This window comes from Hyla sarda, unplaced genomic scaffold (assembly GCF_029499605.1).
Source record: "Hyla sarda isolate aHylSar1 unplaced genomic scaffold, aHylSar1.hap1 scaffold_760, whole genome shotgun sequence".
Lineage (NCBI taxonomy): Eukaryota > Metazoa > Chordata > Amphibia > Anura > Hylidae > Hyla > Hyla sarda.
The window spans coordinates 25,234-50,347 of NW_026610784.1; the positions used below are offsets into that span (position 1 = coordinate 25,234).

Below are 25,114 nucleotides of genomic sequence, written 5' to 3' on the forward strand. Positions count from 1 at the left end.
TGCTTAGCTGTGTATCTAATCCTCTCCTCTGGTATCTGAGCTGTGTATCTAATCCTCACCTCTGGTATCTGAGCTGTGTATCTAATCCTCTCCTCTGGTTTCTGAGCTGTGTATCTAATCCTCTCCTCTGTTGTCTGAGCTGTGTATCTAATCCTCTCTTTCCCTTTGGTGTCTGAGCTGTGTATCTAATCCTCTCCTCTGGTGTCTGAGCTGTGTATCTAATCCTCTCCTCTTGTGTCTGAACTGTGTATCTAATCCTCTCCTCTGGTGACTGAGCTGTGTATCTAATCCTCTCCTCTGGTGTCTCAGCTGTGTATCTAATCCTCTCCTCTGGTGTCTGAGCAGTGTATCTAATCCTCTCCTCTCCTCTGGTGTCTAAGCAGTGTATCTAATCCTCTCCTCTCCTCTGGTGTCTGAGCTGTGTATCTAATCCTCTCCTCTGGTGTCTGAGTTGTGTATTTAATCCTTTCCTCTGGTGTCTGAGCTGTGTATCTAATCCTCTCATCTGTTGTCTAAGCTGTTTATCTAATCCTCTCCTCTGGTGTCTGAGTTGTGTATCTAATCCTCTCCTCTGGTGTCTGAGCTGTGTATCTAATCCTCTCCTCTGGTATCTGAGCTGTATCTAATCCTCTCTTCTCCTCTGGTGTCTGAGCTGTGTATCTAATCCTCTCCTCTGGTGTCTGAGCTGTGTATCTAATCCTCTCCTCTGGTGTCTGAGCTGTGTATCTAATCCTCTCCTCTGGTATCTGAGCTGTATCTAATCCTCTCTTCTCCTCTGGTGTCTGAGCTGTGTATCTAATCCTCTCCTCTGGTGTCTGAGCTGTGTATCTAATCCTCTCCTCTCCTCTGGTGTCTGAGCTGTGTATCTAATCCTCTCCTATCCTCTGGTATCTGAGCTGTGTATCTAATCCTCTCCTCTGGTGTCTGAGCGGTGTATCTAATCCTCTCCTCTGGTGTCTGAGCTGTGTATCTAATCCTCTCCTCTGGTGTCTGAGCTGTGTATCTAATCCTCTCCTCTGGTGTCTGAGCTGTGTATCTAATCCTCTCCTCTGGTGTCTGAGCTGTGTATCTAATCCTCTCCTCTGGTATCTGAGCTGTATCTAATCCTCTCTTCTCCTCTGGTGTCTGAACTGTGTATCTAATCCTCTCCTTTGGTGTCTGAGCTGTGTATCTAATCCTCTCCTCTCCTCTGGTATCTGAGCTGTGTATCTAATCCTCTCCTCTGGTGTCTGAACTGTGTATCTAATCCTCTCCTCTGGTGTCTGAACTGTGTATCTAATCCTCTCTTCTCCTCTGGTGTCTGAGCAATGTATCTAATCCTCTCCTCTGACGTCTGAGCAGTGTATCTAATCCTCTCCTCTGGTGTCTGAGCAGTGTATCTAATCCTCTTCTCTGGTGTCTGAGCTGTGTATCTAATCCTCTCCTCTGGTGTCTGACCTGTGTATCTAATCCTCTCCTCTGGTATCTGAGCTGTATCTAATCCTCTCTTCTCCTCTGGTGTCTGATCTGTGTATCTAATCCTCTCCTCTGGTGTCTGAGCTGTGTATCTAATCCTCTCTTCTCCTCTGGTCTCTGAGCTGTGTATCTAATCCTCTCCTCTGGTGTCTGAGCTGTGTATCTAATCCTCTCCTCTCCTCTGGTGTCTGAGCTGTGTATCTAATCCTCTCCTCTGGTGTCTGAGCTGTGTATCTAATCCTCTCCTCTGGTGTCTGAGCTGTGTATCTAATCCTCTCCTCTGGTGTCTGAGCTGTGTATCTAATCCTCTCCTCTGGTGTCTGAGCTGTGTATCTAATCCTCTCCTCTGGTGTCTGAGCTGTGTATCTAATCCTCTCCTCTGGTGTCTGAACTGTGTATCTAATCCTCTCCTCTGGTATCTGAGCTGTATCCAATCCTCTCTTCTCCTCTGGTGCCTGACACTGTGTATCTAATCCTCTCCTCTGGTGTCTGAGCTGTGTATCTAATCCTCTCCTCTGGTGTCTGAGCTGTGTATCTAATCCTCTCCTCTGGTGTCTTAGCTGTGTATCTAATCCTCTCCTCTGGTATCTGAGCTGTATCTAATCCTCTCTTCTCCTCTGGTGTCTGAGCTGTGTATCTAATCCTCTCCTCTCCTCTGGTGTCTGAACTGTGTATCTAATCCTCTCCTCTGGTGTCTGAGCTGTGTATCTAATCCTCTCCTCTGGTATCTGAGCTGTGTATCTAATCCTCTCCTCTGGTGTCTGAACTGTGTATCTAATCCTCTCCTCTGGTGTCTGAACTGTGTATCTAATCCTCTCCTCTGGTGTCTGACCTGTGTATCTAATCCTCTCCTCTGGTATCTGAGCTGTATCTAATCCTCTCTTCTCCTCTGGTGTCTGAGCAGTGTATCTAATCCTCTACTCTGGTGTCTGAGCTGTGTATCTAATCCTCTCCTCTCCTCTGGTCTCTGAGCTGTGTATCTAATCCTCTCCTCTCCTCTGGTGTCTGAGCTGTGTATCTAATCCTCTCCTATCCTCTGGTATCTGAGCTGTGTATCTAATCCTCTCCTCTGGTGTCTGAGTTGTGTATGTAATCCTCTCCTCTGGTGTCTGAACTGTGTATCTAATCCTCTCCTCTGGTGTCTGAGCTGTGTATCTAATCCTCTCCTCTGGTGTCTGAGCTGGGTATCTAATTCTCTCCTCTGGTGTCTGGGCTGTGTATCTAATCCTCTCCTCTGGTGTCTGAGCTGTGTATCTAATCCTCTCCTCTGGTGTCTGAGCTGTGTATCTAATCCTCTCCTCTGGTATCTGAGCTGTATCTAATCCTCTCTTCTCCTCTGGTGTCTGAGCAGTGTATCTAATCCTCTCCTCTGGTGTCTGAGCTGTGTATCTAATCCTCTCCTCTGGTGTCTGAGCTGTGTATCTAATCCTCTCCTCTGGTGTCTGAGCTGTGTATCTAATCCTCTCCTATCCTCTGGTATCTGAGCTGTGTATCTAATCCTCTCCTCTGGTGTCTGAGCTGTGTATCTAATCCTCTCATCTGGTGTCTGAGCTGTGTATCTAATCCTCTCCTCTGGTGTCTGAGCTGTGTATCTAATCCTCTCCTCTGGTGTCTGAGCTGTGTATCTAATCCTCTCCTCTGGTGTCTGAGCTGTGTATCTAATCCTCTCCTCTGGTGTCTGAGCTGTGTATCTAATCCTCTCCTCTGGTATCTGAGCGGTGTATCTAATCCTCTCCTCTGGTGTCTGAGCTGTGTATCTAATCCTCTCCTCTGGTATCTGAGCTGTGTATCTAATCCTCTCCTCTCCTCTGGTGTCTCAGCTGTGTATCTAATCCTCTCCTCTGGTGTCTGAGCGGTGTATCTAATCCTCTACTCTGGTATCTGAGCTGTGTATCTAATCCTCTCCTCTGGTGTCTGAGCAGTGTATCTAATCCTCTCCTCTGGTGTCTGAGCTGTGTATCTAATCCTCTCCTCTGGTGTCTGAGCTGTGTATCTAATCCTCTCCTCTGGTGTCTGAGCTGTGTATCTAATCCTCTCCTCTGGTGTCTGAGCTGTGTATCTCTCCTCTGGTGTCTGAGCTGTGTATCTAATCCTGTCCTGTGTGATACCCGGGGTTGCTGTGTCTGTGCTCCCGCTGACCTCCTCCTGTCTGTTTCCAGCACAATGTGGCGGTGATGCTGCGATGTTTCCAGGGCCTGACACAGCGATCAGCAGACCGACACACTGCGACGACAGCAGCGCTGCGATAAACACCTGTCCTACCGGGATAAAGGGGAAACAACAGACGTATGGAGGGAGAACAACAAGTCCCAGCAGACAGTGATTGTTACCATCAGATACAATGTTACCGTATAAACCTCAGGAAAGAAGGCTGAAGCTTATGGGGGACACATTATGCTGGGAGTTGTAGTTCTATAACAACTGTAGAGCACAGATCTGTAGAGCAGGGTTCCTCCAGCTGTTGCAAAACTACAACTCCTAGCATGCACGGACAGCCTTCGGCTGTCCGGGCATGCTGTGAGTTGTAGTTTAGCAACAGCTGGAGGCACCCTGGCGGGGAAACACTGCTGTAGAGGGTATGATGGGTGTGATTGCTGCAGGTGGGGGTCATCAGTGAGCGGTCATGTGATCCTCATTACTATTCAGGAGGGCTGTGTACACTGGGGAGATGGATGGGAGAAGGTAAGTCAGGTGATATCCAATGTACAGGATAATTGGGCCTGCTATGTGGGGGATTCTCCCTAACCTGTATATGGCCTGGTATATGGGGGCACCCCCTGATCTATATATGGCCTGGAATATAAGGGCACCCCCTGATCTTTATATGGCCTGGTATATGGGGGCACCCCCTGATCTGTATATGGCCAGGTATGTGATAGGCACCCCCTGATCTGTATACGGCCCGGTACGTGATAGGCACCCCCTGATCTGTATATGGCCCGGTACGTGTTAGGCACCCCCTGATCTGTATATGGCCCGGGGTGTCATAGGCACCCCCTGATCTGTATATGGCCTGGGGTGTCATAGGCACCCCCTGATCTGTATACGGCCCAGTATGTGATAGGTACCCCCTGACCTGTATACGGCCCGGGATGTGATAGGCACCCCCTGATCTGTATACGGCCCGGGATGTGATAGGCACCCCCTGATCTGTATACGGCCCGGGACGTGATAGGCACCCCCTGATCTGTATATGGCCCGGGACGTGATAGGCACCCCCTGATCTGTATACGGCCCGGTACGTGATAGGCACCCCCTGATCTGTATACGGCCCGGTACGTGATAGGCACCCCCTGATCTGTATACGGCTCGGGATGTGATAGGTACCCCCTGACCTGTATACGGCCCGGGATGTGATGGGCACCCCCTGATCTGTATACGGCCCGGGATGTGATGGGCACCCCCTGATCTGTATACGGCCCGGGATGTGATGGGCACCCCCTGATCTGTATACGGCCCGGGATGTGATGGGCACCCCCTGATCTGTATACGGCCCGGGATGTGATGGGCACCCCCTGATCTGTATACGGCCCGGGATGTGATGGGCACCCCCTGATCTGTATACGGCCCGGGATGTGATGGGCACCCCCTGATCTGTATACGGCCCGGGATGTGATGGGCACCCCCTGATCTGTATACGGCCCGGGATGTGATAAGCACCCCCTGATCTGTATACGGCCCGGGATGTGATAGGCACCCCCTGATCTGTATACGGCCCGGGATGTGATAGGCACCCCCTGACCTGTATACGGCCCGGGATGTGATAGGTACCCCCTGACCTGTATACGGCCCGGGATGTGATAGGCACCCCCTGATCTGTATACGGCCCGGGATGTGATAGGCACCCCCTGATCTGTATACGGCCCGGGATGTGATAGGCACCCCCTGACCTGTATACGGCCCGGGATGTGATAGGCACCCTCTGATCTGTATACGGCCCGGGATGTGATAGGCACCCCCTGACCTGTATACGGCCCGGGATGTGATAGGCACCCCCTGACCTGTATACGGCCCGGGATGTGATAGGCACCCCCTGATCTGTATACGGCCCGGGATGTGATAGGCACCCCCTGATCTGTATATGGCCTGGTATGTGATAGGCACCCCCTGATCTGTATACGGCCCGGGATGTGATAGGCGCCCCCTGATCTGTATACGGCCCGGGATGTGATAGGCACCCCCTGATCTGTATACGGCCTGGTATGTGATAGGCACCCCCTGATCTGTATACGGCCCGGGATGTGATAGGCGCCCCCTGATCTGTATACGGCCCGGGATGTGATAGGCACCCCCTGATCTGTATACGGCCTGGGATGTGATAGGCACCCCCTGATCTGTATGTGATAGGCACCCCCTGATCTGTATACGGCCTGGGATGTGATAGGCACCCCCTGATCTGTATGTGATAGGCACCACCCCCTGATCTGTATGTGATAGGCACCACCCCCTGATCTGTATGTGATAGGCACCACCCCCTGATCTGTATGTGATAGGCACCACCCCCTGATCTGTATGTGATAGGCACCACCCCCTGATCTGTATGTGATAGGCACCACCCCCTGATCTGTATGTGATAGGCACCACCCCCTGATCTGTATGTGATAGGCACCACCCCCTGATCTGTATGTGATAGGCACCACCCCCTGATCTGTATGTGATAGGCACCACCCCCTGATCTGTATGTGATAGGCACCACCCCCTGATCTGTATGTGATAGGCACCCCCTGATCTGTATACGGCCTGGGATGTGATAGGCACCCCCTGATCTGTATGTGATAGGCACCTCCTGATCTGTATGTGACCCCCTGATCTGTATGCGGCCCATTATCGGTCGGACTGATCTATACACCGCACTGACCCCCGGCTGTACACAGTGATGGGGTCTTTATGACTTCCTGCCGTCTCTTTCATCCTCTCCAGGACACTTTGAAGTTTATTACCAATAATTCGGGGGGAGGGCAGTGACATCCCTAATGGGGGCGTCAGATTATTGGCTTCATATTATGTATAATTATGGGTCTCCAATCACTATCCAGGCTGCAAGAAGACATGGAGCACATCTCACATGGGGCCTGTATACATCCTCTGTACTGATCCTGCAGCTCTGGAGGTGACTGGAGGATAAGACATGATGTGACAGCAGAATAGTGAGTGCAGCTCTGGAGGTGACTGGAAGATAAGACATAATGTAACAGCAGAATAGTGAGTGCAGCTCTGGAGGTGACTGGAAGATAAGACATGATGTAACAGCAGAATAGTGAGTGCAGCTCTGGAGGATAAGACATGATGTGACAGCAGAATACTGAATGCAGCTCTGGAAGTGACTGGAGGATAAGACATGATGTAACTGCAGAATAGTGAGTGCAGCTCTGGAGGATAAGACGTGATGTGACAGCAGAATAGTGAGTGCAGCTCTGGAGGTGACATAACACATGATGTAACAGCAGAATAGTGAGTGCAGCTCTGGAGGATAAGACATGAGGCGACAGCAGAATAGTGAGTGCAGCTGTGGAGGTGACATAACACATGATGTAACAGCAGAATAGTGAGTGCAGCTCTGGAGGATAAGACATGAGGCGACAGCAGAATAGTGAGTGCAGCTCTGGAGGTGACATAACACATGATGTAACAGCAGAATAGTGAGTGCAGCTCTGGAGGTGACATAACACATGATGTAACAGCAGAATAGTGAGTGCAGCTCTGGAGGTGACATAACACATGATGTGACAGCAGAATAGTGAGTGCAGCTCTGGAGGTGACATAACACATGATGTAACAGCAGAATAGTGAGTGCAGCTCTGGAGGTGACATAACAAATGAAGTAACAGCAGAATAGTGAGTGCAGCTCTGGAGGTGACATAACACATGATGTGACAGCAGAATAGTGAGTGCAGCTCTGGAGGTGACATAACACATGATGTAACAGCAGAATAGTGAGTGCAGCTCTGGAGGTGACATAACACATGATGTAACAGCAGAATAGTGAGTGCAGCTCTGGAGGATAAGACATGATGTAACAGCAGAATAGTGAGTGCAGCTCTGGAGGATAAGACATGAGGTGACAGCAGAATAGTGAGTGCAGCTCTGGAGGATAAGACATGATGTAACAGCAGAATAGTGAGTGCAGCTCTGGAGGATAAGACATGAGGTGACAGCAGAATAGTGAGTGCAGCTCTGGAGGTGACATAACACATGATGTAACAGCAGAATAGTGAGTGCAGCTCTGGAGGATAAGACATGAGGTGACAGCAGAATAGTGAGTGCAGCTCTGGAGGATAAAACGGTGATGTAACAGCAGAATAGTAAGCGCAGCTCTGGAGGTGACATAACACATGATGTAACAGCAGAATTGTGAGTGCAGCTCTGGAGGTGACATAACACATGATGTAACAGCAGAATAGTGAGTGCAGCTCTGGAGGTGACATAACACATGATGTGACAGCAGAATAGTGAGTGCAGCTCTGGAGGTGACATAACACATGATGTAACAGCAGAATAGTGAGTGCAGCTCTGGAGGATAAGACATGATGTAACAGCAGAATAGTGAGTGCAGCTCTGGAAGTGACATAACACATGATGTGACAGCAGAATAGTGAGTGCAGCTCTGGAGGTGACATAACACATGATGTAACAGCAGAATAGTGAGTGCAGCTCTGGAGGATAAGACATGATGTAACAGCAGAATAGTGAGTGCAGCTCTGGAGGTGACATAACACATGATGTAACAGCAGAATAGTGAGTGCAGCTCTGGAGGTGACATAACACATGATGTAACAGCAGAATAGTGAGTGCAGCTCTGGAGGTGACATAACACATGATGTAACAGCAGAATAGTGAGTGCAGCTCTGGAGGTGACATAACACATGATGTAACAGCAGAATAGTGAGTGCAGCTCTGGAGGTGACATAAGACATGATGCCTTCTTCAGACTCCTGTACTTTCTGCACTGTTATCCGCGGTGGCTCCGCTGTGTGAACGCTCCCTTACAGCCCCATGTAACCTGTAGGTGTCAGTATAAATAGTGAGATCTCCTCTGGGAATGCTGACACTTGTAGTTCCCCTTCTTGCTGACTGCAGTGGCAGGTAATGTGGAGGGTGAGGGGTGACAGTGATCTGCCCTCATCTGTCTCACATTCCCCTGTGTCCCGGGTGGTTTCCTGTCTCCCCTCTGGAGCACAGAGACCCCTCTGTCCTTCACAGCAGCTGCTCGCTCCCCGCACTGCAGAAACATACCGCCTATTGTGCCCCCCACTATGTGCCAGCGAGGTCCTGCCCCCCCCCCAACCATCCCAGCAGGTCCACAGGGGAGACGTCTGTGAAATAGTATATATGTCCTGTACTGATCCAGTGGTCGGGTTCACACCACGTTTTTGCAGTACAGTTCACGTATATGTTTTCAATTTGAAAACCGTACGGAACCGTATTGAAGATGTATGCCAAAAGATGCATCCCGTTGTGTCCGTTTTGCGTCTTATAAGGTTTTGTCAGTTATTTTTTTTTTCAGGTACCCAAAACTGCAGCCTACCACGTCATTTGGTCCGGGTGAAAAACTGTATTGAAACGTATACGTTTTTTTTTTGTTTTTTTTTTTACATGGGAGTTAATGGGAATCATAGAGAACCACATGTGCGTACGGTTCCATCCGGTTTTCACCATATACGGTTTTTGACTTTGCAGAGGGTTTTTTTCTTGGAATTTCAATCAAACAGGTGAAACTTTATTCATAATGGAGTGAAAAGTTAAAAACGTATAGGTTTCATTTTCTTAAAAAACGGATGCAACCGGACATCATTTTTTAAACCGTATACAGATTAAAATTTGTACCCTCGTTTTGATACAATTTAGCCAGGATTTGAGTAATCTGTTTGGTTTTTTTATTTTATTTTTTATCCAAAACCTGATACGGGAACTGTACTGCAAAAATGTGGTGTGAGCCCGGCCTAATACGGCGCGCACTGATCCGGGATAACAAGGCCAAAGCAAGCTCTTACAGCTGTAGCGTACAGATCTATAGGGTGTAGGATGTTTTGTATCTGGTTACTAGGACATGCTGGAAGTTGTAGTTCTGCAACAGCTGGAGAGTACTGATCTATAGGGTGTATGATGTCCTGTATCTGGTCATTAGGGCATGCTGTGAGTTGTAGTTCTGCAGTAGCTCTTGTGGTGTCAGCGGGATTCAATGCTGGGTAGATGCTATAACCCTGGGGGCAGATGTTATTAACCCCTTCTTGTCGTGACACCAGGGCATGGTTTAGCCTTAACCACCTGAAGGTAATACCGCTGGTCCTGGGCCAGGCACGGGGGGCAATGAAGATACCGGCGCAAAGTTACGGATAACGGTATCTTTACTGAGGATAGACAGATGACACAGTCTATGCAGTACAGCCGATATACCAAGGAGGAGACCAGTGACACAGGGACCTCGCTGGGTTGCTGGTACTTGTAGTATGTAGAGACACTTTAGTGCAGGCCACGGTGACTATATAGAAGACTTGACGATTGACATGAAGAGGACTTTATCCTACTTGTGGTGACTTTGTGGCTACAGACTTTAGGCTTGAGGCCTCCAATGCTCCGGACACTCTGAGACGACTGCATTGGACCTCAGCAGGAATAGCAATGAGCTAAGAGAGAGATTGCAGCCCCTCCCGTGGTTTTATAAGGGGGCTGTGCAAGGAGCCCATAGGTCACTTGGGGGGGGGGGGTCACCTGGTCACTAGTGCCTCCTGGGTAACAATCACATGGTAACGGCTATTAAAGAAACAGTACATGGAGAGACTCTGCCTGACAGGGCAGGAGAAGTATGGGAACACACCATCCCGTACTGGGCAACCACAAACTCCCCCTCTTTAATGGAGCCGTCCTTGCCGCCCAGTTCTGGAGGGCGGAGGACCGGAATGATCACAGGGGCCACAGACAATTCCTGGGGCATTTCAAACAATGTCCATTTCCAGGTCTGATGTAGATGAACAGAGGAACACAAGTGTCCATGTAGCATAAAATGTCCTTACACGCTCCAAACATGTGAGGGTTATTAGACCTAGTAACTCTATATACATCATTAGACATTAGTGTTACCTTTTTACTGTTCGTGTGCTGTGGAAAACCTTCTGGCCAGTAAAGTATCCTGGACACGTGGACACAAGAAAATATTAGACATTATAGACATTTGTGGACTGGTATTACTGTAAACACTACAGCCCTAATGTAGATAGACATGTGTACATTATGTAGTATTAGTTAATTATGTGTGACAATTAACTTTATGTGGTACTTTAATCTTTATATGGTACTGGTGGTGAGTTAGGGGCTATGTCCGTCCTGACCGGGTCAGGATACATCCCTTACAGATTGCCAGATACAAAAGACACTGTATACTTTGACTTCACTGTACAAACAGGTTATATACACTTTATTACATTATACTATAACAATTATAGTACACGAACGCAGGTATTTACTCGTGCAAACTAGTGAGCAAAAATATATTACTGTAACAATATGTACACACAGGTCCATTGTACCGCTCTATAGTCCAGGTACATTATAGAGTTATACACTTACGAAATTGGTTGCAACAAAACCTCTTGACAAGTCCGTCATGCGCTGTACTTGATCGTTGCTGGTAACCTGTAACAATAAAAAGGGTTCTCACCCAAAATTCAGTTAGTCTTGTCGACCATAGTGGTCAAGGTAGTTATCAAGATGCTCCTCAATACGGCATCTTTCCATCCCACTCTCGCCGGTCGGTTTGCTTCCTAGGTTGAGATAAACCTAGGGCCACAAGACTGGGCCCCCTCCATGGGGATGACATGTGTCTTCCATGAGACGTGGGTCAAACTGGACTTGGTGATGGTCGGACTCGCAGTGACCGCCACTTGTACCGCAGCAGCTTGTGCCACTGGGGGATGAACAGTTGGTGCCTGTTGGACCGGCCAAACCTTCGCATCAGTTGGGTAGGCCGAGGCACTTTGGTGCCCGCTGATTAGGCCAAACCTCCTCGACTACAGGAGTAGGCCTGGGCACATCCTTAGATGACTCTGGTAGGTATGTTGGAGCATAGCAGGTGCCTCGGACATGAAGGCCTTTCTCTCGGACGGTACCTTTGACTTTCGGAGGCAGCGACCCAAAGGGATCTGCGTCCCAGTTGTCCGAAGGGAAATAAGCGAATGGAATCTACATTGGGTTCTTTGGACAGGTCACCGCAGCTGCCCACTCTCCTCTCATGCTCTACACATGCGTATACAGGCGTCATCACCCTCTCGGGTATGCTCCAATTTTCTTATGCTCAGGGCTAGGGGTGGAAGGAGGGGTAGAAAATGTGGCCTCAGCCGGGGTACTCACTGCCGATTCTTCCGTCAGGATTTCGACCCAGGACCCCCAGGTTCGGTGATGAGGGGACAGCCTCACCGGCGGTGATGCGCTTGATGACTCAGATGAGTCCGCCTCTGGGGTTGCTGGCCAGTCCCTGTTTTCCTCCGGCAGTGGGACTAGGTGGCAGGCCTCCTTGGCCCCAAGGGAAAGATGTTGCAGGCAGTCAGCCAGTTCTTGAAACAGCTGCACCGCGGCCACGGCAACTTGCAGGGCCTCCGGCGTCATCTTGGGATTCTCCACACGTGCTTCTACTTCTGTGCCATGTTGCTCCTCTCTGCGTCTTCCGGTATACTGTACAGCTCCGGCAGCGTGGTCCCTTTTATATTGGGCTCCAAGAAAATGGCCATTGGCCAGAAGGACGTCAGCGGTGCAGCGCTGACTTCCGCTTCCCCTGCAACAAGGGGCGGATCTTCACAGTTGCACTTCGGCATGGAGACAGCGACATGATTTCCTCGCCCAGGTGCGGGACGTTGACCAGCGCGGGATATTTTCTCGCGCATCTTTAATCTGTTCAGGTACAGGCAATGCTGGATAATGTAACATGGCTTCTGTTCTAATTTTGCACATAGTTTGTGTGACTTTTTTTGTGTGTTTTCCAAATAACGGGCAACAAACTTTTCTTCACCTCCCCCTCTAATTTCTTTAGCGCCACGGTTAAAACACATTTCAATGACAAAGTTCTGTACACTTTTTGGCGCAAACTTCTGTCGCATCGGCCTGCAAATTTTTGCAAATAGTATTGGACACAGTTCAGACTAGGGGGGAGGACTTGTGGCAAATGGCGCACACCTGTATCCTGTTCGTGACGCCAAAAGTTGTGCTGAAATGTAGGGCAGATGTTATAAACCAAATGGCAGATGTTATTAACCCCTTCTTGTCGTGACGCCAGGGCGTGGTTTAGCCTTAACCACCCGAAGGTAATACCGCTGGTCCTGGGCCAGGCACGGGGGGCAATGAAGACACCAACGCCAAGTTACAGACAACGGTATCTTTACTGAGGATAGACAGGTGACACAGTCTATGCAGTACAGCCGATATCCCAAGGAGGTGACCAGTGACACAGGGGGACCTCACAGGATTGCTGGGACTTGCAGTAGGTAGAGACACTTTAGTGCAGGCCACGGTGACTATACAGAAGACTTGACTGACTTGACTATTGACATGAAGATGACTTTATCTGACTTTGTGGCTGCAGACTTTAGGCTTGAGGCCTCCAATGCTCCGGACACTGAAACAACTGCATTGGACCTCAGCAAGAATAGCAATGAGCTAAGAGAGAGATTGCAGCCCCTCCCCCGGTTTTATAGGGGGGCTGTGTAAGGAGCCCATAGGTCACTTGGGGGGTCACCTGGTCACTAGTGCCTCCTGGGTAACAATCACATGGTAACGGCTATTAAAGAAACAGTACATTTTATTATACAACTTATATACATAGGGGATAACACATAAAGGGGGGTCCTGGGGACATGGAGAGACTCTGCCTGACAGGGCAGGAAAAATACGGGGACACACCATCCCGTACTGGGCCACCACACTCAATTATGCCACCACTATGTCCACCCTTCTCCTTCGTGCACCCATCTTTCCCAGAGCCCGGATCCTTCTGTTTTTTATTTAATTTTTTTTCTTGATTTTATTTCCATCTCATCAGACCGGAACGTGCAGAGTCTTGTCCCGATCCAGGTGAAGAATTTATATAAAATGGGAGGAGCCTGGGTCCCCGCCACTGATTTCCTTTCGCCACGCCTGAGTATTTTATGACACTAATCCGAAGGTTTATTGTTTATTGTGCGCCGCCTGTGGGCAAAACCGCGCTCCAGACCTGCCGCGGCGAGAGCTGCTCAGCAATTAGCTGCTCCCCCCTATGTAAACTGCTGGAGGGGCGAGAGCCAACACATCTGCGAGCTGCCCCAGCCTGTCCCCACCTGGGGGGGGGGGGGGGGGGGGGGGGGGGGGGAGGCTCATCCCCTCTGCGTCCTGCCTTCTATTCTCTGCAGTCTAGCACACAGAGCACAGCCTCGTCTACACTACACCGCTCAGGCGTCTCCAGACGTCCGTCTACAGGTAAGGAGCTGAGGGTTTGTTACTATGGACGAATCGTTGTATAATGAAAAGTTCTGCAACTTTCTAATAACTCTGCTCGCTGTCAGTGAATGGAAACCTTCTTGTTCGTCTAGAACCAGAACCACTCCAGCTGCTGCAAAACTACAACTTCCAGCATGCCCGGACAGCCGACGGCTGTCCGGGCATGCTGGGAGTTGTAGTTTTGCAACAGCTGTAGGCAACCTGGTTGGGAAACCCTTAAATGCTGACACAAGTGTGAACCTAGATGAGATATCAGCCTGGATTTCAGACTGATACATTGTAACAAACAGGAGTGAAATTTGCCCTGGTGATGCGATCGCCTCATAGGATGTTGTTTAGACTGATACATTGTAACAAACTGTCAGGACAGGAGAGATATTTGTGCTGCTGATGTGTTTACCTCACTAAGGATTATTTAGACTGATACATTGTAACAAACCAAAAGACTAGAGGACACCACTATACAGATTGCTTATCATAGTGCTGGAATACCTGCAACTGAAACAAGACCACACACGATACATTGTAACAAACTATCTGGATACGAGCAAGATCTGCACCACTGATGGGTTTACATGGCAAAGGATTGCTTATACTGATACATTGTAACAAACTATCTGGATACGAGTGAGATCTGCATCACTGATGGGTTTACATGGCAAAGGATTGCTTATACTGATACATTGTAACAAACTATCTGGATATGAGTGAGATCTGCACCACTGATGGGTTTATATGACAAAGGACTGTTTATACTAATACATTGTAACAAACTATCAGGAGGAGGGAGATCTGCATCACTGATGGGTTTACATGACAAAGGGTTGTTTACACTGATACATTGTAACAAACTAACTGAATACAGTGAGATCTGCACCACTGAGGCTAAGTTCACACAGCCGTTGGTTCCCGTCCCGATATTCACCCGTTCAAGTAAATTAACGGAACATGAAAAAAAGCGGGTGACCAACGGGTACAAATGGATTGCAAACTGGTCTAGTAACCCGTTTTTTTTGTTTTTGTTTTTTTTAAACGGTTGAAAACTCCAATATTATATCCGTTTGCGCCCGTTTTAATCCGTTAATCCTTTTATCCATTAATTCCTGGTTCATGCCACCTCTTCTGAGCATGCTCAGAAGAAAATAGATGTGAAAAACTGGTTGAAATTAACGGGTACAAACGGGTAAATTAAAGGGTAACCCGTTTGTAACCCGTTTCCCATAGACTTCATTGTTAAATTTAAAAGACCCGTTTTTCACCCGTTCTTTTTGACGGGCAAAAAAATTGTGCATGGAACGTCTTTTGGCCGTCAAAAATAATGGGTTAGAAACATAACGGGTGATAAAGGACTCAAAAAATCCCATTGAGATCAGTGGGATCTGTTTAATCCTTTACAACCCATTTGCAAAATTAGCAAACGGGTTGCATAACGGGCATTTTTTGACGGGAGCAGGCGGCTGTGTAAATGAGCACTGATGGGTTTACATGACAAAGAATTAACACTGATACATTGTAACAAACTATCTGGATACAGTGACATATGCACCACTGATGGGCTTACATGACAAAGGATTGTCTATACTGATACATTGTAACAAACTATCTGGATATGAGTGAGATCTGCACCACTGATGGGTCTACATGACAAAGGATTGTTTACACTGATACATTGTAACAAACTATCTGGATATGAGTGAGATCTGCACCACTGATGGGTCTACATGACAAAGGATTGTTTACACTGATACATTGTAACAAACTATCTGGATATGAGTGAGATCTGCACCACTGATGGGTCTACATGACAAAGGATTGTTTACACTGATACATTGTAACAAACTATCTGGATACAGTGAGATCTGCACCACTGATGGGTTTACCTCACAGGGAATTGTCTAGTCTGATAGTTTGTTACAATGTATCAGTGTAGACAATGTCCTTAGAGGCAAACACATTAGTAGCACAAATCTCCATCCTACCCTATGAGTTTGTTACAATGTATCAGGACAGGAGAGAGAGGTTTATGCTCCTAATGACTTTACCTCACAGAACATTGTCTACACTGATACATTGTAACAAACAACCAGGACAGAATAGAGATTTGTGCTGCTGTGTTTACCTCACAACGGATTGTCTAGACTGATACATTGTAACAGACTATCTGGATAGAGAGTTCTGCACCATTGATGCGTTTACCTCACACAGAATTGTCTAGACTGATAGTTTGTTACAGTGTATCAGGGCAGAAGAGAGATTTGAACTATTAGTATGTTTGCGTCACTGAACACTGTCTACACTGATACATTGTAACAAACTATCAGTAGAACCAGAACGCCTCCAGCTGTTGCAAAACTACATCTCCCAGCATGCCCGGACAGCCAACGGCTGTCCGGGCATGCTGGGAGTTGTAGTTTTGCAACAGCTGGAGGCAACCTGCTTGGGAAACACTGGTGATTCAAAATGGAAAAATGAAAATGCTGACACAGGTGTGAACCTAGATGAGATATCAGCCTGGATTTCAGACTGATACATTGTAACAAACAGGAGTGAAATTTGCCCTGGTGATGCGATCGCCTCATAGGACGTTGTTTAGACTGATACATTGTAACAAACTGTCAGGACAGGAGAGATATTTGTGCTGCTGATGTGTTTACCCCACTAAGGATTATTTAGACTGATACATTGTAACAAACCAAAGGGCACGACTATGCAGATTCCTTATCATAGTGCTGGAATACCGGCAACTGAAACAAGACCACACCCGATACATTGTAACAAACTATCAGGAGGAGTGAGATCTGCACCACTGATGGGCTTACATGGCAAAGGATTGTTTACACTAATACATTGTAACAAACTATCTGGATAGGAGTGAGATCTGCACCACTGATGGGTTTACCTTACAAAGAATTGTTTATACTGATGCATTGTAACAAACTATCAGGAGGAGTGAGATCTGCACCACTGATGGGTTTACCTTACAAAGAATTGTTTATACTGATACATTGTAAAAAACTATCAGGAGGAGTGAGATCTGCACCACTGATGGGCTTACATGACAAAAGATTGTTTAAACTGATACATTGTAACAAACTATCTGGATACAGTGAGATCTGCACCACTGATGGGTTTACATGGCAAAGGATTGCTTATACTGATACATTGTAACAAACTATCTGGATACGAGTGAGATCTGCACCACTGATGGGTTTACCTTACAAAGAATTGTTTATACTGATGCATTGTAACAAACTATCAGGAGGAGTGAGATCTGCACCACTGATGGGCTTACATGACAAAAGATTGTTTAAACTGATACATTGTAACAAACTATCTGGATACAGTGAGATCTGCACCACTGATGGGTTTACATGGCAAAGGATTGCTTATACTGATACATTGTAACAAACTATCTGGATACGAGTGAGATCTGCACCACTGATGGGTTTAAAGGGGTACTCCCATGGAAAACATTTTTTTTTTTTTTTTTTTTTCAATCACCTGGTGCCAGAAAGTTAAACAGATTTGTAAATGACTTCTATTAAAAAAATGTTAATCCTTCCAGTACTTTTTAGGGGCTATATACTACAGAGGAAAGGCTTTTCTTTTTGGGTTTCTCTGCTGTCACGACCACAGTGCTCTCTGCTGACCTCTGCTGTCCATTTTAGGAACTGTCCAGAGCAGCATATGTTTGCTATGGGGATTTTCTCTTGCTCTGGACAATTCCTGACATGGACAGCAGAGGTCAGCAGAGAGCATTGTGGTCGTGACAGCAGAGAAATCCAAAAAGAAAAGCATTTCCTCTGTAGTATACAGCCCCTAAAAAATACTGGAAGGATTAAGATTTTTTAATAGAAGTCATTTACAAATCTGTTTAACTTTCTGGCACCAGTTGATTTAAAAAAATTAAAAAAAAGTTTTCAATGGGAGTACCCCTTTAACTCACAGGGGCATTGTGTAGACTGATAGTTTATTACAATGTATCGGGGCAGGAGAGAGATTTGTACTATTAGTGTGTTTGCCTCACAGAGAACATTGTCTACACTGATACATTGTAACAAACCATAGGAGAGAGTATGCACACCTGATGTTAGAGGTTCATCTAGATCAGTGTTCCCCAACATGTGGCCCTTCAGCTGTTGCAAAGCTACATCTCCTGAGGCATGATGGAAGTGTTAGTTCTGCAACAGCCGAAGAACGGCAAGTTGGAGAAACCATCGCTCTAGACTGCTACTTCTCGCAGAGGGTCCGTTACAGTTGCATGTATAGTTTTTCAAATCCTAGATGTGAACTAGATTTTTTTTCATTCACTGACAACAAACAGAGGTATTAAAATTTGAATAAATTTAGATACTAAAGGGAGCGATCACTGCGGAAATGTTTACATCGACAGGTGTCACTGTACAGGAAAGCGGTGGAAGCGCACACTGGGGAAAAAAAGAATCCGGCGCGTGGGATTTCAGCGTGGCAGAATGTTCTGTTGGGAGATAATGTGCTTTCAGAGGATGCAATTGTAACAAACCCTCAGCTGTGACAAGTATAGGATTGGAGCAAGTTTTCAGCCTCTTGGTTGAAATAAAGTTGTTCCCATTCACTGACTGCAAGCCAAGGTCTAGAAAATGGTGGGAAACAAACACTAAGGGGAGATGTATAAAACCTTGCGCAGAGTTGCGGTTTACCATAGCAACGGTCGTGTTTAAAGCGTTTATACAAACGACAGCCGAAATCTATTTGGTTGCTATGGGCGACTGATAAAAAGTTATAGAAGATCTATAATCTACCGATCACTCAGCTACAGGAGATGTCGGGATACAGGTTACGGTATGTCTCCTGGTCACGGTGATGCTGCAAATAACGCACAACGTATGTGGAGGAAAATTGTGCATGTCCCTTTAAGAAGAAAGCGTCCTACTGGTGGAATGTCTCCTACTGCAAACTTCTCCGGGAAGATTAGATCTGTGCAGGTGCGGGGTGTGCTCGTGTGGACGATTGGAATTTTTAAAGGAAATTGAAGCAATACAGTAGTTTCTGTGTTCTAGGAAACAGTCAGCAAGTGTGTGGACAGAGATTCTCCTAAGGCGGTGTTTCCCAACTAGGGTGCCTCCAGCTGTTGAAAAACTACAACTCCCCTTATACCCGGACAGCCTTTGGCTGTGAATTTGCAGAGGAAATTTAGCGAGGAATTTCCATTCTGAATTTCATCAGTGTGAACTGACCCTAATGGCCTACAGCAGCCTCCTCTTATTGTCTATGGCAATATGCTGCGGACAATAAGTGCCGCCTCATTCACTACAGCAGTGTTTTCCAATTGGTGTGCCCCCAGCTGTTACAAAACTACAACTCGCAGTATGCCCGGACAGCCTTAGGCTGTCGGGGCATGCTGGGAGTTGTAGTTTTGCAACAGCTGGAGGCACCCTGGTTGGAAACACTGTCCTAAGGACTTGTTCACACTAAAAAATTTCCACTTGCACCTATCTCCCATTGATCTCAATGGGATTCCACTGCTTAATTCACATGTCAGACGTTTTGCTACAGAATTTAATTCCGGAATGTTTAATCTTCCTGTGGAATCCACCAGAGAAGTCCCCTCGATGTCAGATTGCAGCAGAAATAAATGCTAAATCTGTATCATTCCTGCTCTGTGTGAATTTGCAGAGAAAATTTTGTGAGGCATGTGAACTGACCCTAATGGCCTACAGCAGCCTCCTCCTGGAATCGCCACTCGATGTCTGCGACAATATGCTGTGGACAATAAGCACTGCCACATTCACTACACCAATGTTTCCTAATCGGTGTGCCCCAAGCTGTTGCATAACTACAACTCCCAGCATGCCTGCACAGTCCTAGAAATGTCAGAATTTCCGCTACAAAATTCAAATCCAGAATGTTTAATCTTCTGGCGAAATCCACTAGAGAAATCTCCTCTGTGTTAGGCTGCCGCAAAAGTAAGTGCCGAATCTGGATAATTTCTGCCCTGTGCAGAAGATTGTGAATTCAGAGAGGAAATACAGTGAGGGATTTAATTTGAACTGACCCTAATGGCCTACAGCAGCCTCCTATTTAAATCGGCACTTAGTGTGCGGCAATATACTGCAGCAGTGTTTTCCAATCAATGTGCCTCCAGTTGTTGCAAAATTACAATTCCCAACATGCCCTGACTGTTTTAGGCTCTCTGGGCATACTGGGTCTTGTAGTTTTGCAACAGCTGGAGGAACCCTGGTTAGGAAACCTTTCACTACAGCATAGTGCTGGAACTTCTCTGGCAAATTCCGCCTGCAGATTGTCCATGTTTAATCTTAAAGATGAATCCATTTTTCATAGTGTGAACCGAGCAGCAGTATCCCATTGACCTCAATGTGAGGCTGCTGCAAGCTGTAAGTGCATAATGCAGAAAGGGGACTCTCTTCCTACATACAGATACTGGAATAAAAGACTATGCTTCCCAGAATGCAAAGCAATGTACAAACACTAAACAAGCATGGAATGATTTCAGCTCTGGAGCTGCAGAATTTTGAAATGATTTGGCTACAGCTGGGGCCACACTCCTCGCCAATGAATGCCATAGACCAGTGTTTCCCAACCAAGGTGCCTCCAGCTGTTGCTAAATGTGCAATCTTCTGGTGGATTCCAGAATGTTTAAACTGCTAGTGGAAGTCCCCTCTGTGTCAGATTGCCGCAGGCTTAAAGGGGTACTCCGGTGGAAAACTATTTATTTTTTAAATCAACTGGTGCCAGAAAGTTAAACAGATTTGTAAATTACTTCTATTTAAAATTCTTAATCCTTCATGTACTTATCAGTTGCTGTATGATCCACATGAAGTTCATTTCTTTTTTGAATTTCCTTTCTGTCTGACCACAGTGCTCTTTGCTGACACCTCTGTCCATGTCAGGAACTGTCCAGAGTAGGAGCAAATCCTCATAGCAAACCTCTACTGTATCATTTATGCTCTGTCCGCATTCCCTGAATTTCCTCAGTCTGAACTGACCCTGATGGCCTACAGCAGCCTCCAGTTAAAGGGGTTATCCAGGAAAAAACTTTTTTTTATATATCAACTGGCTCCAGCAAGTTAAACAGATTTGTAAATTACTTCTATTAAAAAATCTTAATCCTTTCAGTACTTATGAGCTTCTGAAGTTTAGGTTATTCTTTTCTGTCTAAGTAATCTCTGATGACAAGTGTCTCGGGAAACGCCCAGTTTAGAAGAGGCTTTGCTATGGGAATTTGCTTCTAAACTGGGCGTTTCCCGAGACACGTGTCATCAGAGATTACTTAGACAGAAAAGAACACCCTTAACTTCAGAAGCTCATAAGTACTGAAAGGATTAAGATTTTTTAATAAAAGTAATTTACAAATCTGTTTAACTTTCTGGAGCCAGTTGATATATATAAAAAAGTTTTTTCCTGGGATGCCCCTTTAATGCCAAAGACCAGTGTTTTCCAATGAGTGTGCCTCCAGCTGTTGGAAAAATACAACTCCCAGCATCCCTGGACAGCTGAAGGTTGCCCGGACATGCTGGAAGTTGTAGTTTTGCAACAGTAGGAGGCTCACTTGTTGGTAATCACTGCCATAGACTCTGGTTGATTGTCATCCTTCTATTCGGCCTGTGGCATTCTGTTCATGAACCAGTAAATGTTAACTATTTGTTGTATCTATTCTAGGTTTCCACATCATTATGAGGGTCCTAATGTCCGTCGGGGTCTTGTTGGGAGTCGTCGGTCTCCTGCACACAGTCTCGGGGTTCCCTTTCATCCTCACCCAGCTCAGCACCCGCAAAAGCAGCTGCAAGCCGATCCCCAGCAGTATGTCGCTTTGCCACGGGGTAGGCTACAGCGAGATGCGTCTGCCCAACCTGCTGGGCCACGACACCATGAAGGAGGCCCTCCAACAGGCAGGCTCCTGGGTGCCCCTCCTCACCAAGCAGTGCCACGCTGACACCAAGAAGTTCCTTTGCTCCCTCTTTGCCCCGGTATGCCTCAGTGACCTGGAGGAGGCCATCTACCCCTGCCGATCCCTGTGCGAGGAGGTGAGGGACGGCTGCACCCCAGTGATGGCCGCATTTGGGTTCCCATGGCCTGAGATGTTTAACTGCTCCCAGTTTCCTTTAGGGAATGAGCTGTGTGTGCCCCCTGCTGGTCAGGAGGACAGGACCCCGGTAGTGAAAGAAGGTAAGTGGGGGTAGATTGGGGCCTTGGCGCAGCCGATTCCTGTCCAAAATCCTCATACTTATCCTCTCATCTGCTTTCAGAGCTCCTCTGCCCACCCTGCCACAGCGCCGGTGACACCGAGAAGGAATTCCTGCAGGATTTCTGCTCCCGTGATTTTGGTGAGTCGTATAGACCGAAATAATGACCAGATTGTGACTGGGGACGATTAATTTCCAGTACAGAACCTGTAAGGTATTCTGGAATATTGGACTCAAATACACCCAAGAATCCGGACTATAAGGCGTCAATCAGAAGGCAAAAAGAAGTAAGCCCTGCCCCCTGGACACTTCCTGTATCTAAGGGAGTGTCTTGTGAACGTATCGGTTATCTCAGGGGACCTGACTGTACGTTTAATAGGATTACATCTAGATGATTCCCACTGAGCTGCTGTATCTCATCCTCTTGTGTGATACTGTCTGCTGAGCCACTGTATCTAAATTGATAATGGTTGATACTGGCTACTTATCTGGTGTATCTAATCCTATCATGTGTGATACTGTCTGCTGACCTGCTGTATCTCATGCTCTCATTTATGACACTGTCTGCTGAACCGCTGTATCTCATCCTCTTGTGTGATACTGTCTGCTGACCTGCTGTATCTCATCCTCTTGTGTGATACTGTCTGCTGACCTGCTGTATATCATCCTCTTGTGATACTGTCTGCTGACCTGCTGTATCTCATCCTGTCATGTGTGATACTGTCTGCTGAGCCGCTGTATCTCATCCTCTTGTGTGATACTGTCTGCTAATCCGCTGTATCTCATCCTCTTGTGTGATACTGTCTGCTGACCTGCTGTATCTCATCCTCTTGTGATACTGTCTGCTGACCTGCTGTATCTCATCCTCTTGTGATACTGTCTGCTGACCTGCTGTATCTCATCCTGTCATGTGTGATACTGTCTGCTGAGCCGCTGTATCTCATCCTCTTGTGTGATACTGTCTGCTGAGCCGCTGTATCTCATCCTCTTGTGTGATACTGTCTGCTGAGCCGCTGTATTTCATCCTCTTGTGTGATACTGTCTGCTGAACTGCTGTATCTCATCTTCTTGTGTGATACTTTCTGCTGAACCGCTGTATCTCATCCTCTTGTGTAATACGGTCTGCTGAGCTGCTGTATCTCATCCTCTTGTGTGATACTATCTGCTGAGCTGCTGTATCTCATCCTCTTGTGTGATACTGTCTGCTGAACCGCTGTATCTCATCTTCTTGTGTGATACTGTCTGAGCGGTTGTATCTAATCTCATGTGTGATACTGTCTGAGCAGTTGTATCTAATCTATTGTGTGATACTGTCTGAGCAGTTGTATCTAATCTCATGTGTGATAATGTCTGCTGAACCGCTGTATCTCATCTTCTTGTGTGATACTGTCTGAGCAGTTGTATCTAATCTCATGTGTGATACTGTCTGATCAGTTGTATCTAATCTCATGTGTGATACTGTCTGATCAGTTGTATCTAATCTAATGTGTGATACTGTCTGAGCAGTTGTATCTAATCTAATGTGTGATACTGTCTGAACAGTTGTATCTAATCTAATGTGTGATACTGTCTGAGCAGTTGTATCTAATCTCGTGTGATACTGTCTGCTGAGCTGCTGTATCTCATCCTCTCATGTGTGATACTGTCTGAGCCGCTGTATCTCATCCTTTCATGTGTGATACTGTCTGCTGAGCTTCTGTATCTAATCCTCTCATGTGTGATACTGTCTGAGCAGTTGTATCTAATCCTCTCATGTGTGATACTGTCTGAGCAGTTGTATCTAATCCTCTCATGTGTGATACTGTCTGAGCAGTTGTATCTAATCCTCTCATGTGTGATACTGTCTGAGCAGTTGTATCTAATCCTCTCATGTCAGATACTGTCTGAGCAGTTGTATCTAATCTAATGTGTGATACTGCCTGTTGAGCCGTCCCACACAGCACTACACCCCCCATCATGCCTCCTCCCTTGTTCTGACCCTTATGTTCCTCCTCTCGCCCTCAGCCATGAAGGTGACAATCCGCTCGGTGTCCACCATGGATGGAGACGTCATGGTGATCCCGGAGGTGAGGAGCCGGACGGTGTATAAGGCCAAAGGATGGACGGAGGAGGAGCTGAAGAAGACCGTCCTGTGGCTGACCGATGGAGACAACTGCGTCTGCCAGGACCTGCAGGAGCCCGGGGCCACGCTCCTGGTCATGGGGCATCGGGCAGACGACCGGCTCGCCATCTCCTGGGTCAGGAAGTGGCAGAAGAGCGATAAGGAAATGAAGAAGTTCTCCAGGACTGTGAGGAAGCTCCAGTGTTAGAGACGTCCCCCAAGGAGGCCCATGTCTGGTCTAGAGAGACGACTATGATCCGGCAACACCATGCCACCCCAATAACGGATCACATCGCCCATCATGTACCCACTTATAACTCATATTGCCGCCCTAGAGCTCTGCGTGGGTGTGGCCATTAGGGGGGAGGAGTCTGTATATAACCCTGAAGACATAAAAAATGCAACAAAAAGCAAATGCAAAAACATTTCCCCTTTTACACTTGCTGCTGCCCTCAGGTGGTCACAATGAGAACCTACAGGTGTCCTCGCTCGGAATAAAACAAAAAAAAACGAAGGGCCCAAATCACCAGACTCTTAGGGGGCGGATAAGTTTAGGGTCAACTTGTATTATTTTTATATGATGTATTATTTTATATTTTTATGCATTTATGGGGAACATAAGAAGATTTTAGATTTTACCTTTAAAAAAAGGATTAAAGGGGTACTCCACTGCTCAGCGTTTGGAAGAAACTTTTCAGAATGCTGGAGCTGGCGCCAAGAGCTTGTGATGTCATAGCCACACCCCCTCATGTAGTCACGCCCCGCCCCCTCAATGCAAGTCTATGGGAGGGGGCGTGACAGCTGTCACGCCCCCTCCCATAGACTTGCATTGAGGGGGCGGGGCGTGATGTCAAGAGGGGGCGGGGCTATGACATCACAAGCTCCCAGCTCCAGCGTTGGGAACAGTTTTTGTTCC

General features: G+C 47.1%; 1 protein-coding gene across 2 annotated transcripts; it reads left to right on the plus strand.

Annotated features, from left to right (window-relative positions):
* The first annotated feature begins 13,785 nt into the window (after positions 1-13,785).
* LOC130345573 (secreted frizzled-related protein 2-like) lies at positions 13,786-24,877 on the plus strand. Of its 2 annotated transcripts, none has more exons than XM_056554500.1 (4): positions 13,786-13,893; positions 21,574-22,080; positions 22,161-22,238; positions 24,102-24,877. In XM_056554500.1, the coding sequence occupies exons 2-4, from the start codon at positions 21,588-21,590 to the stop codon at positions 24,404-24,406; spliced, it is 876 nt and encodes a 291-aa protein (XP_056410475.1). In that variant the 5' UTR covers positions 13,786-13,893; positions 21,574-21,587; the 3' UTR covers positions 24,407-24,877. The 2 variants fall into 2 exon arrangements, with proteins under 2 accessions (XP_056410475.1, XP_056410476.1); XM_056554501.1 differs by lacking the exon at positions 13,786-13,893 and adding an exon at positions 18,707-18,878.
* The last annotated feature ends 237 nt before the right edge of the window (positions 24,878-25,114 follow it).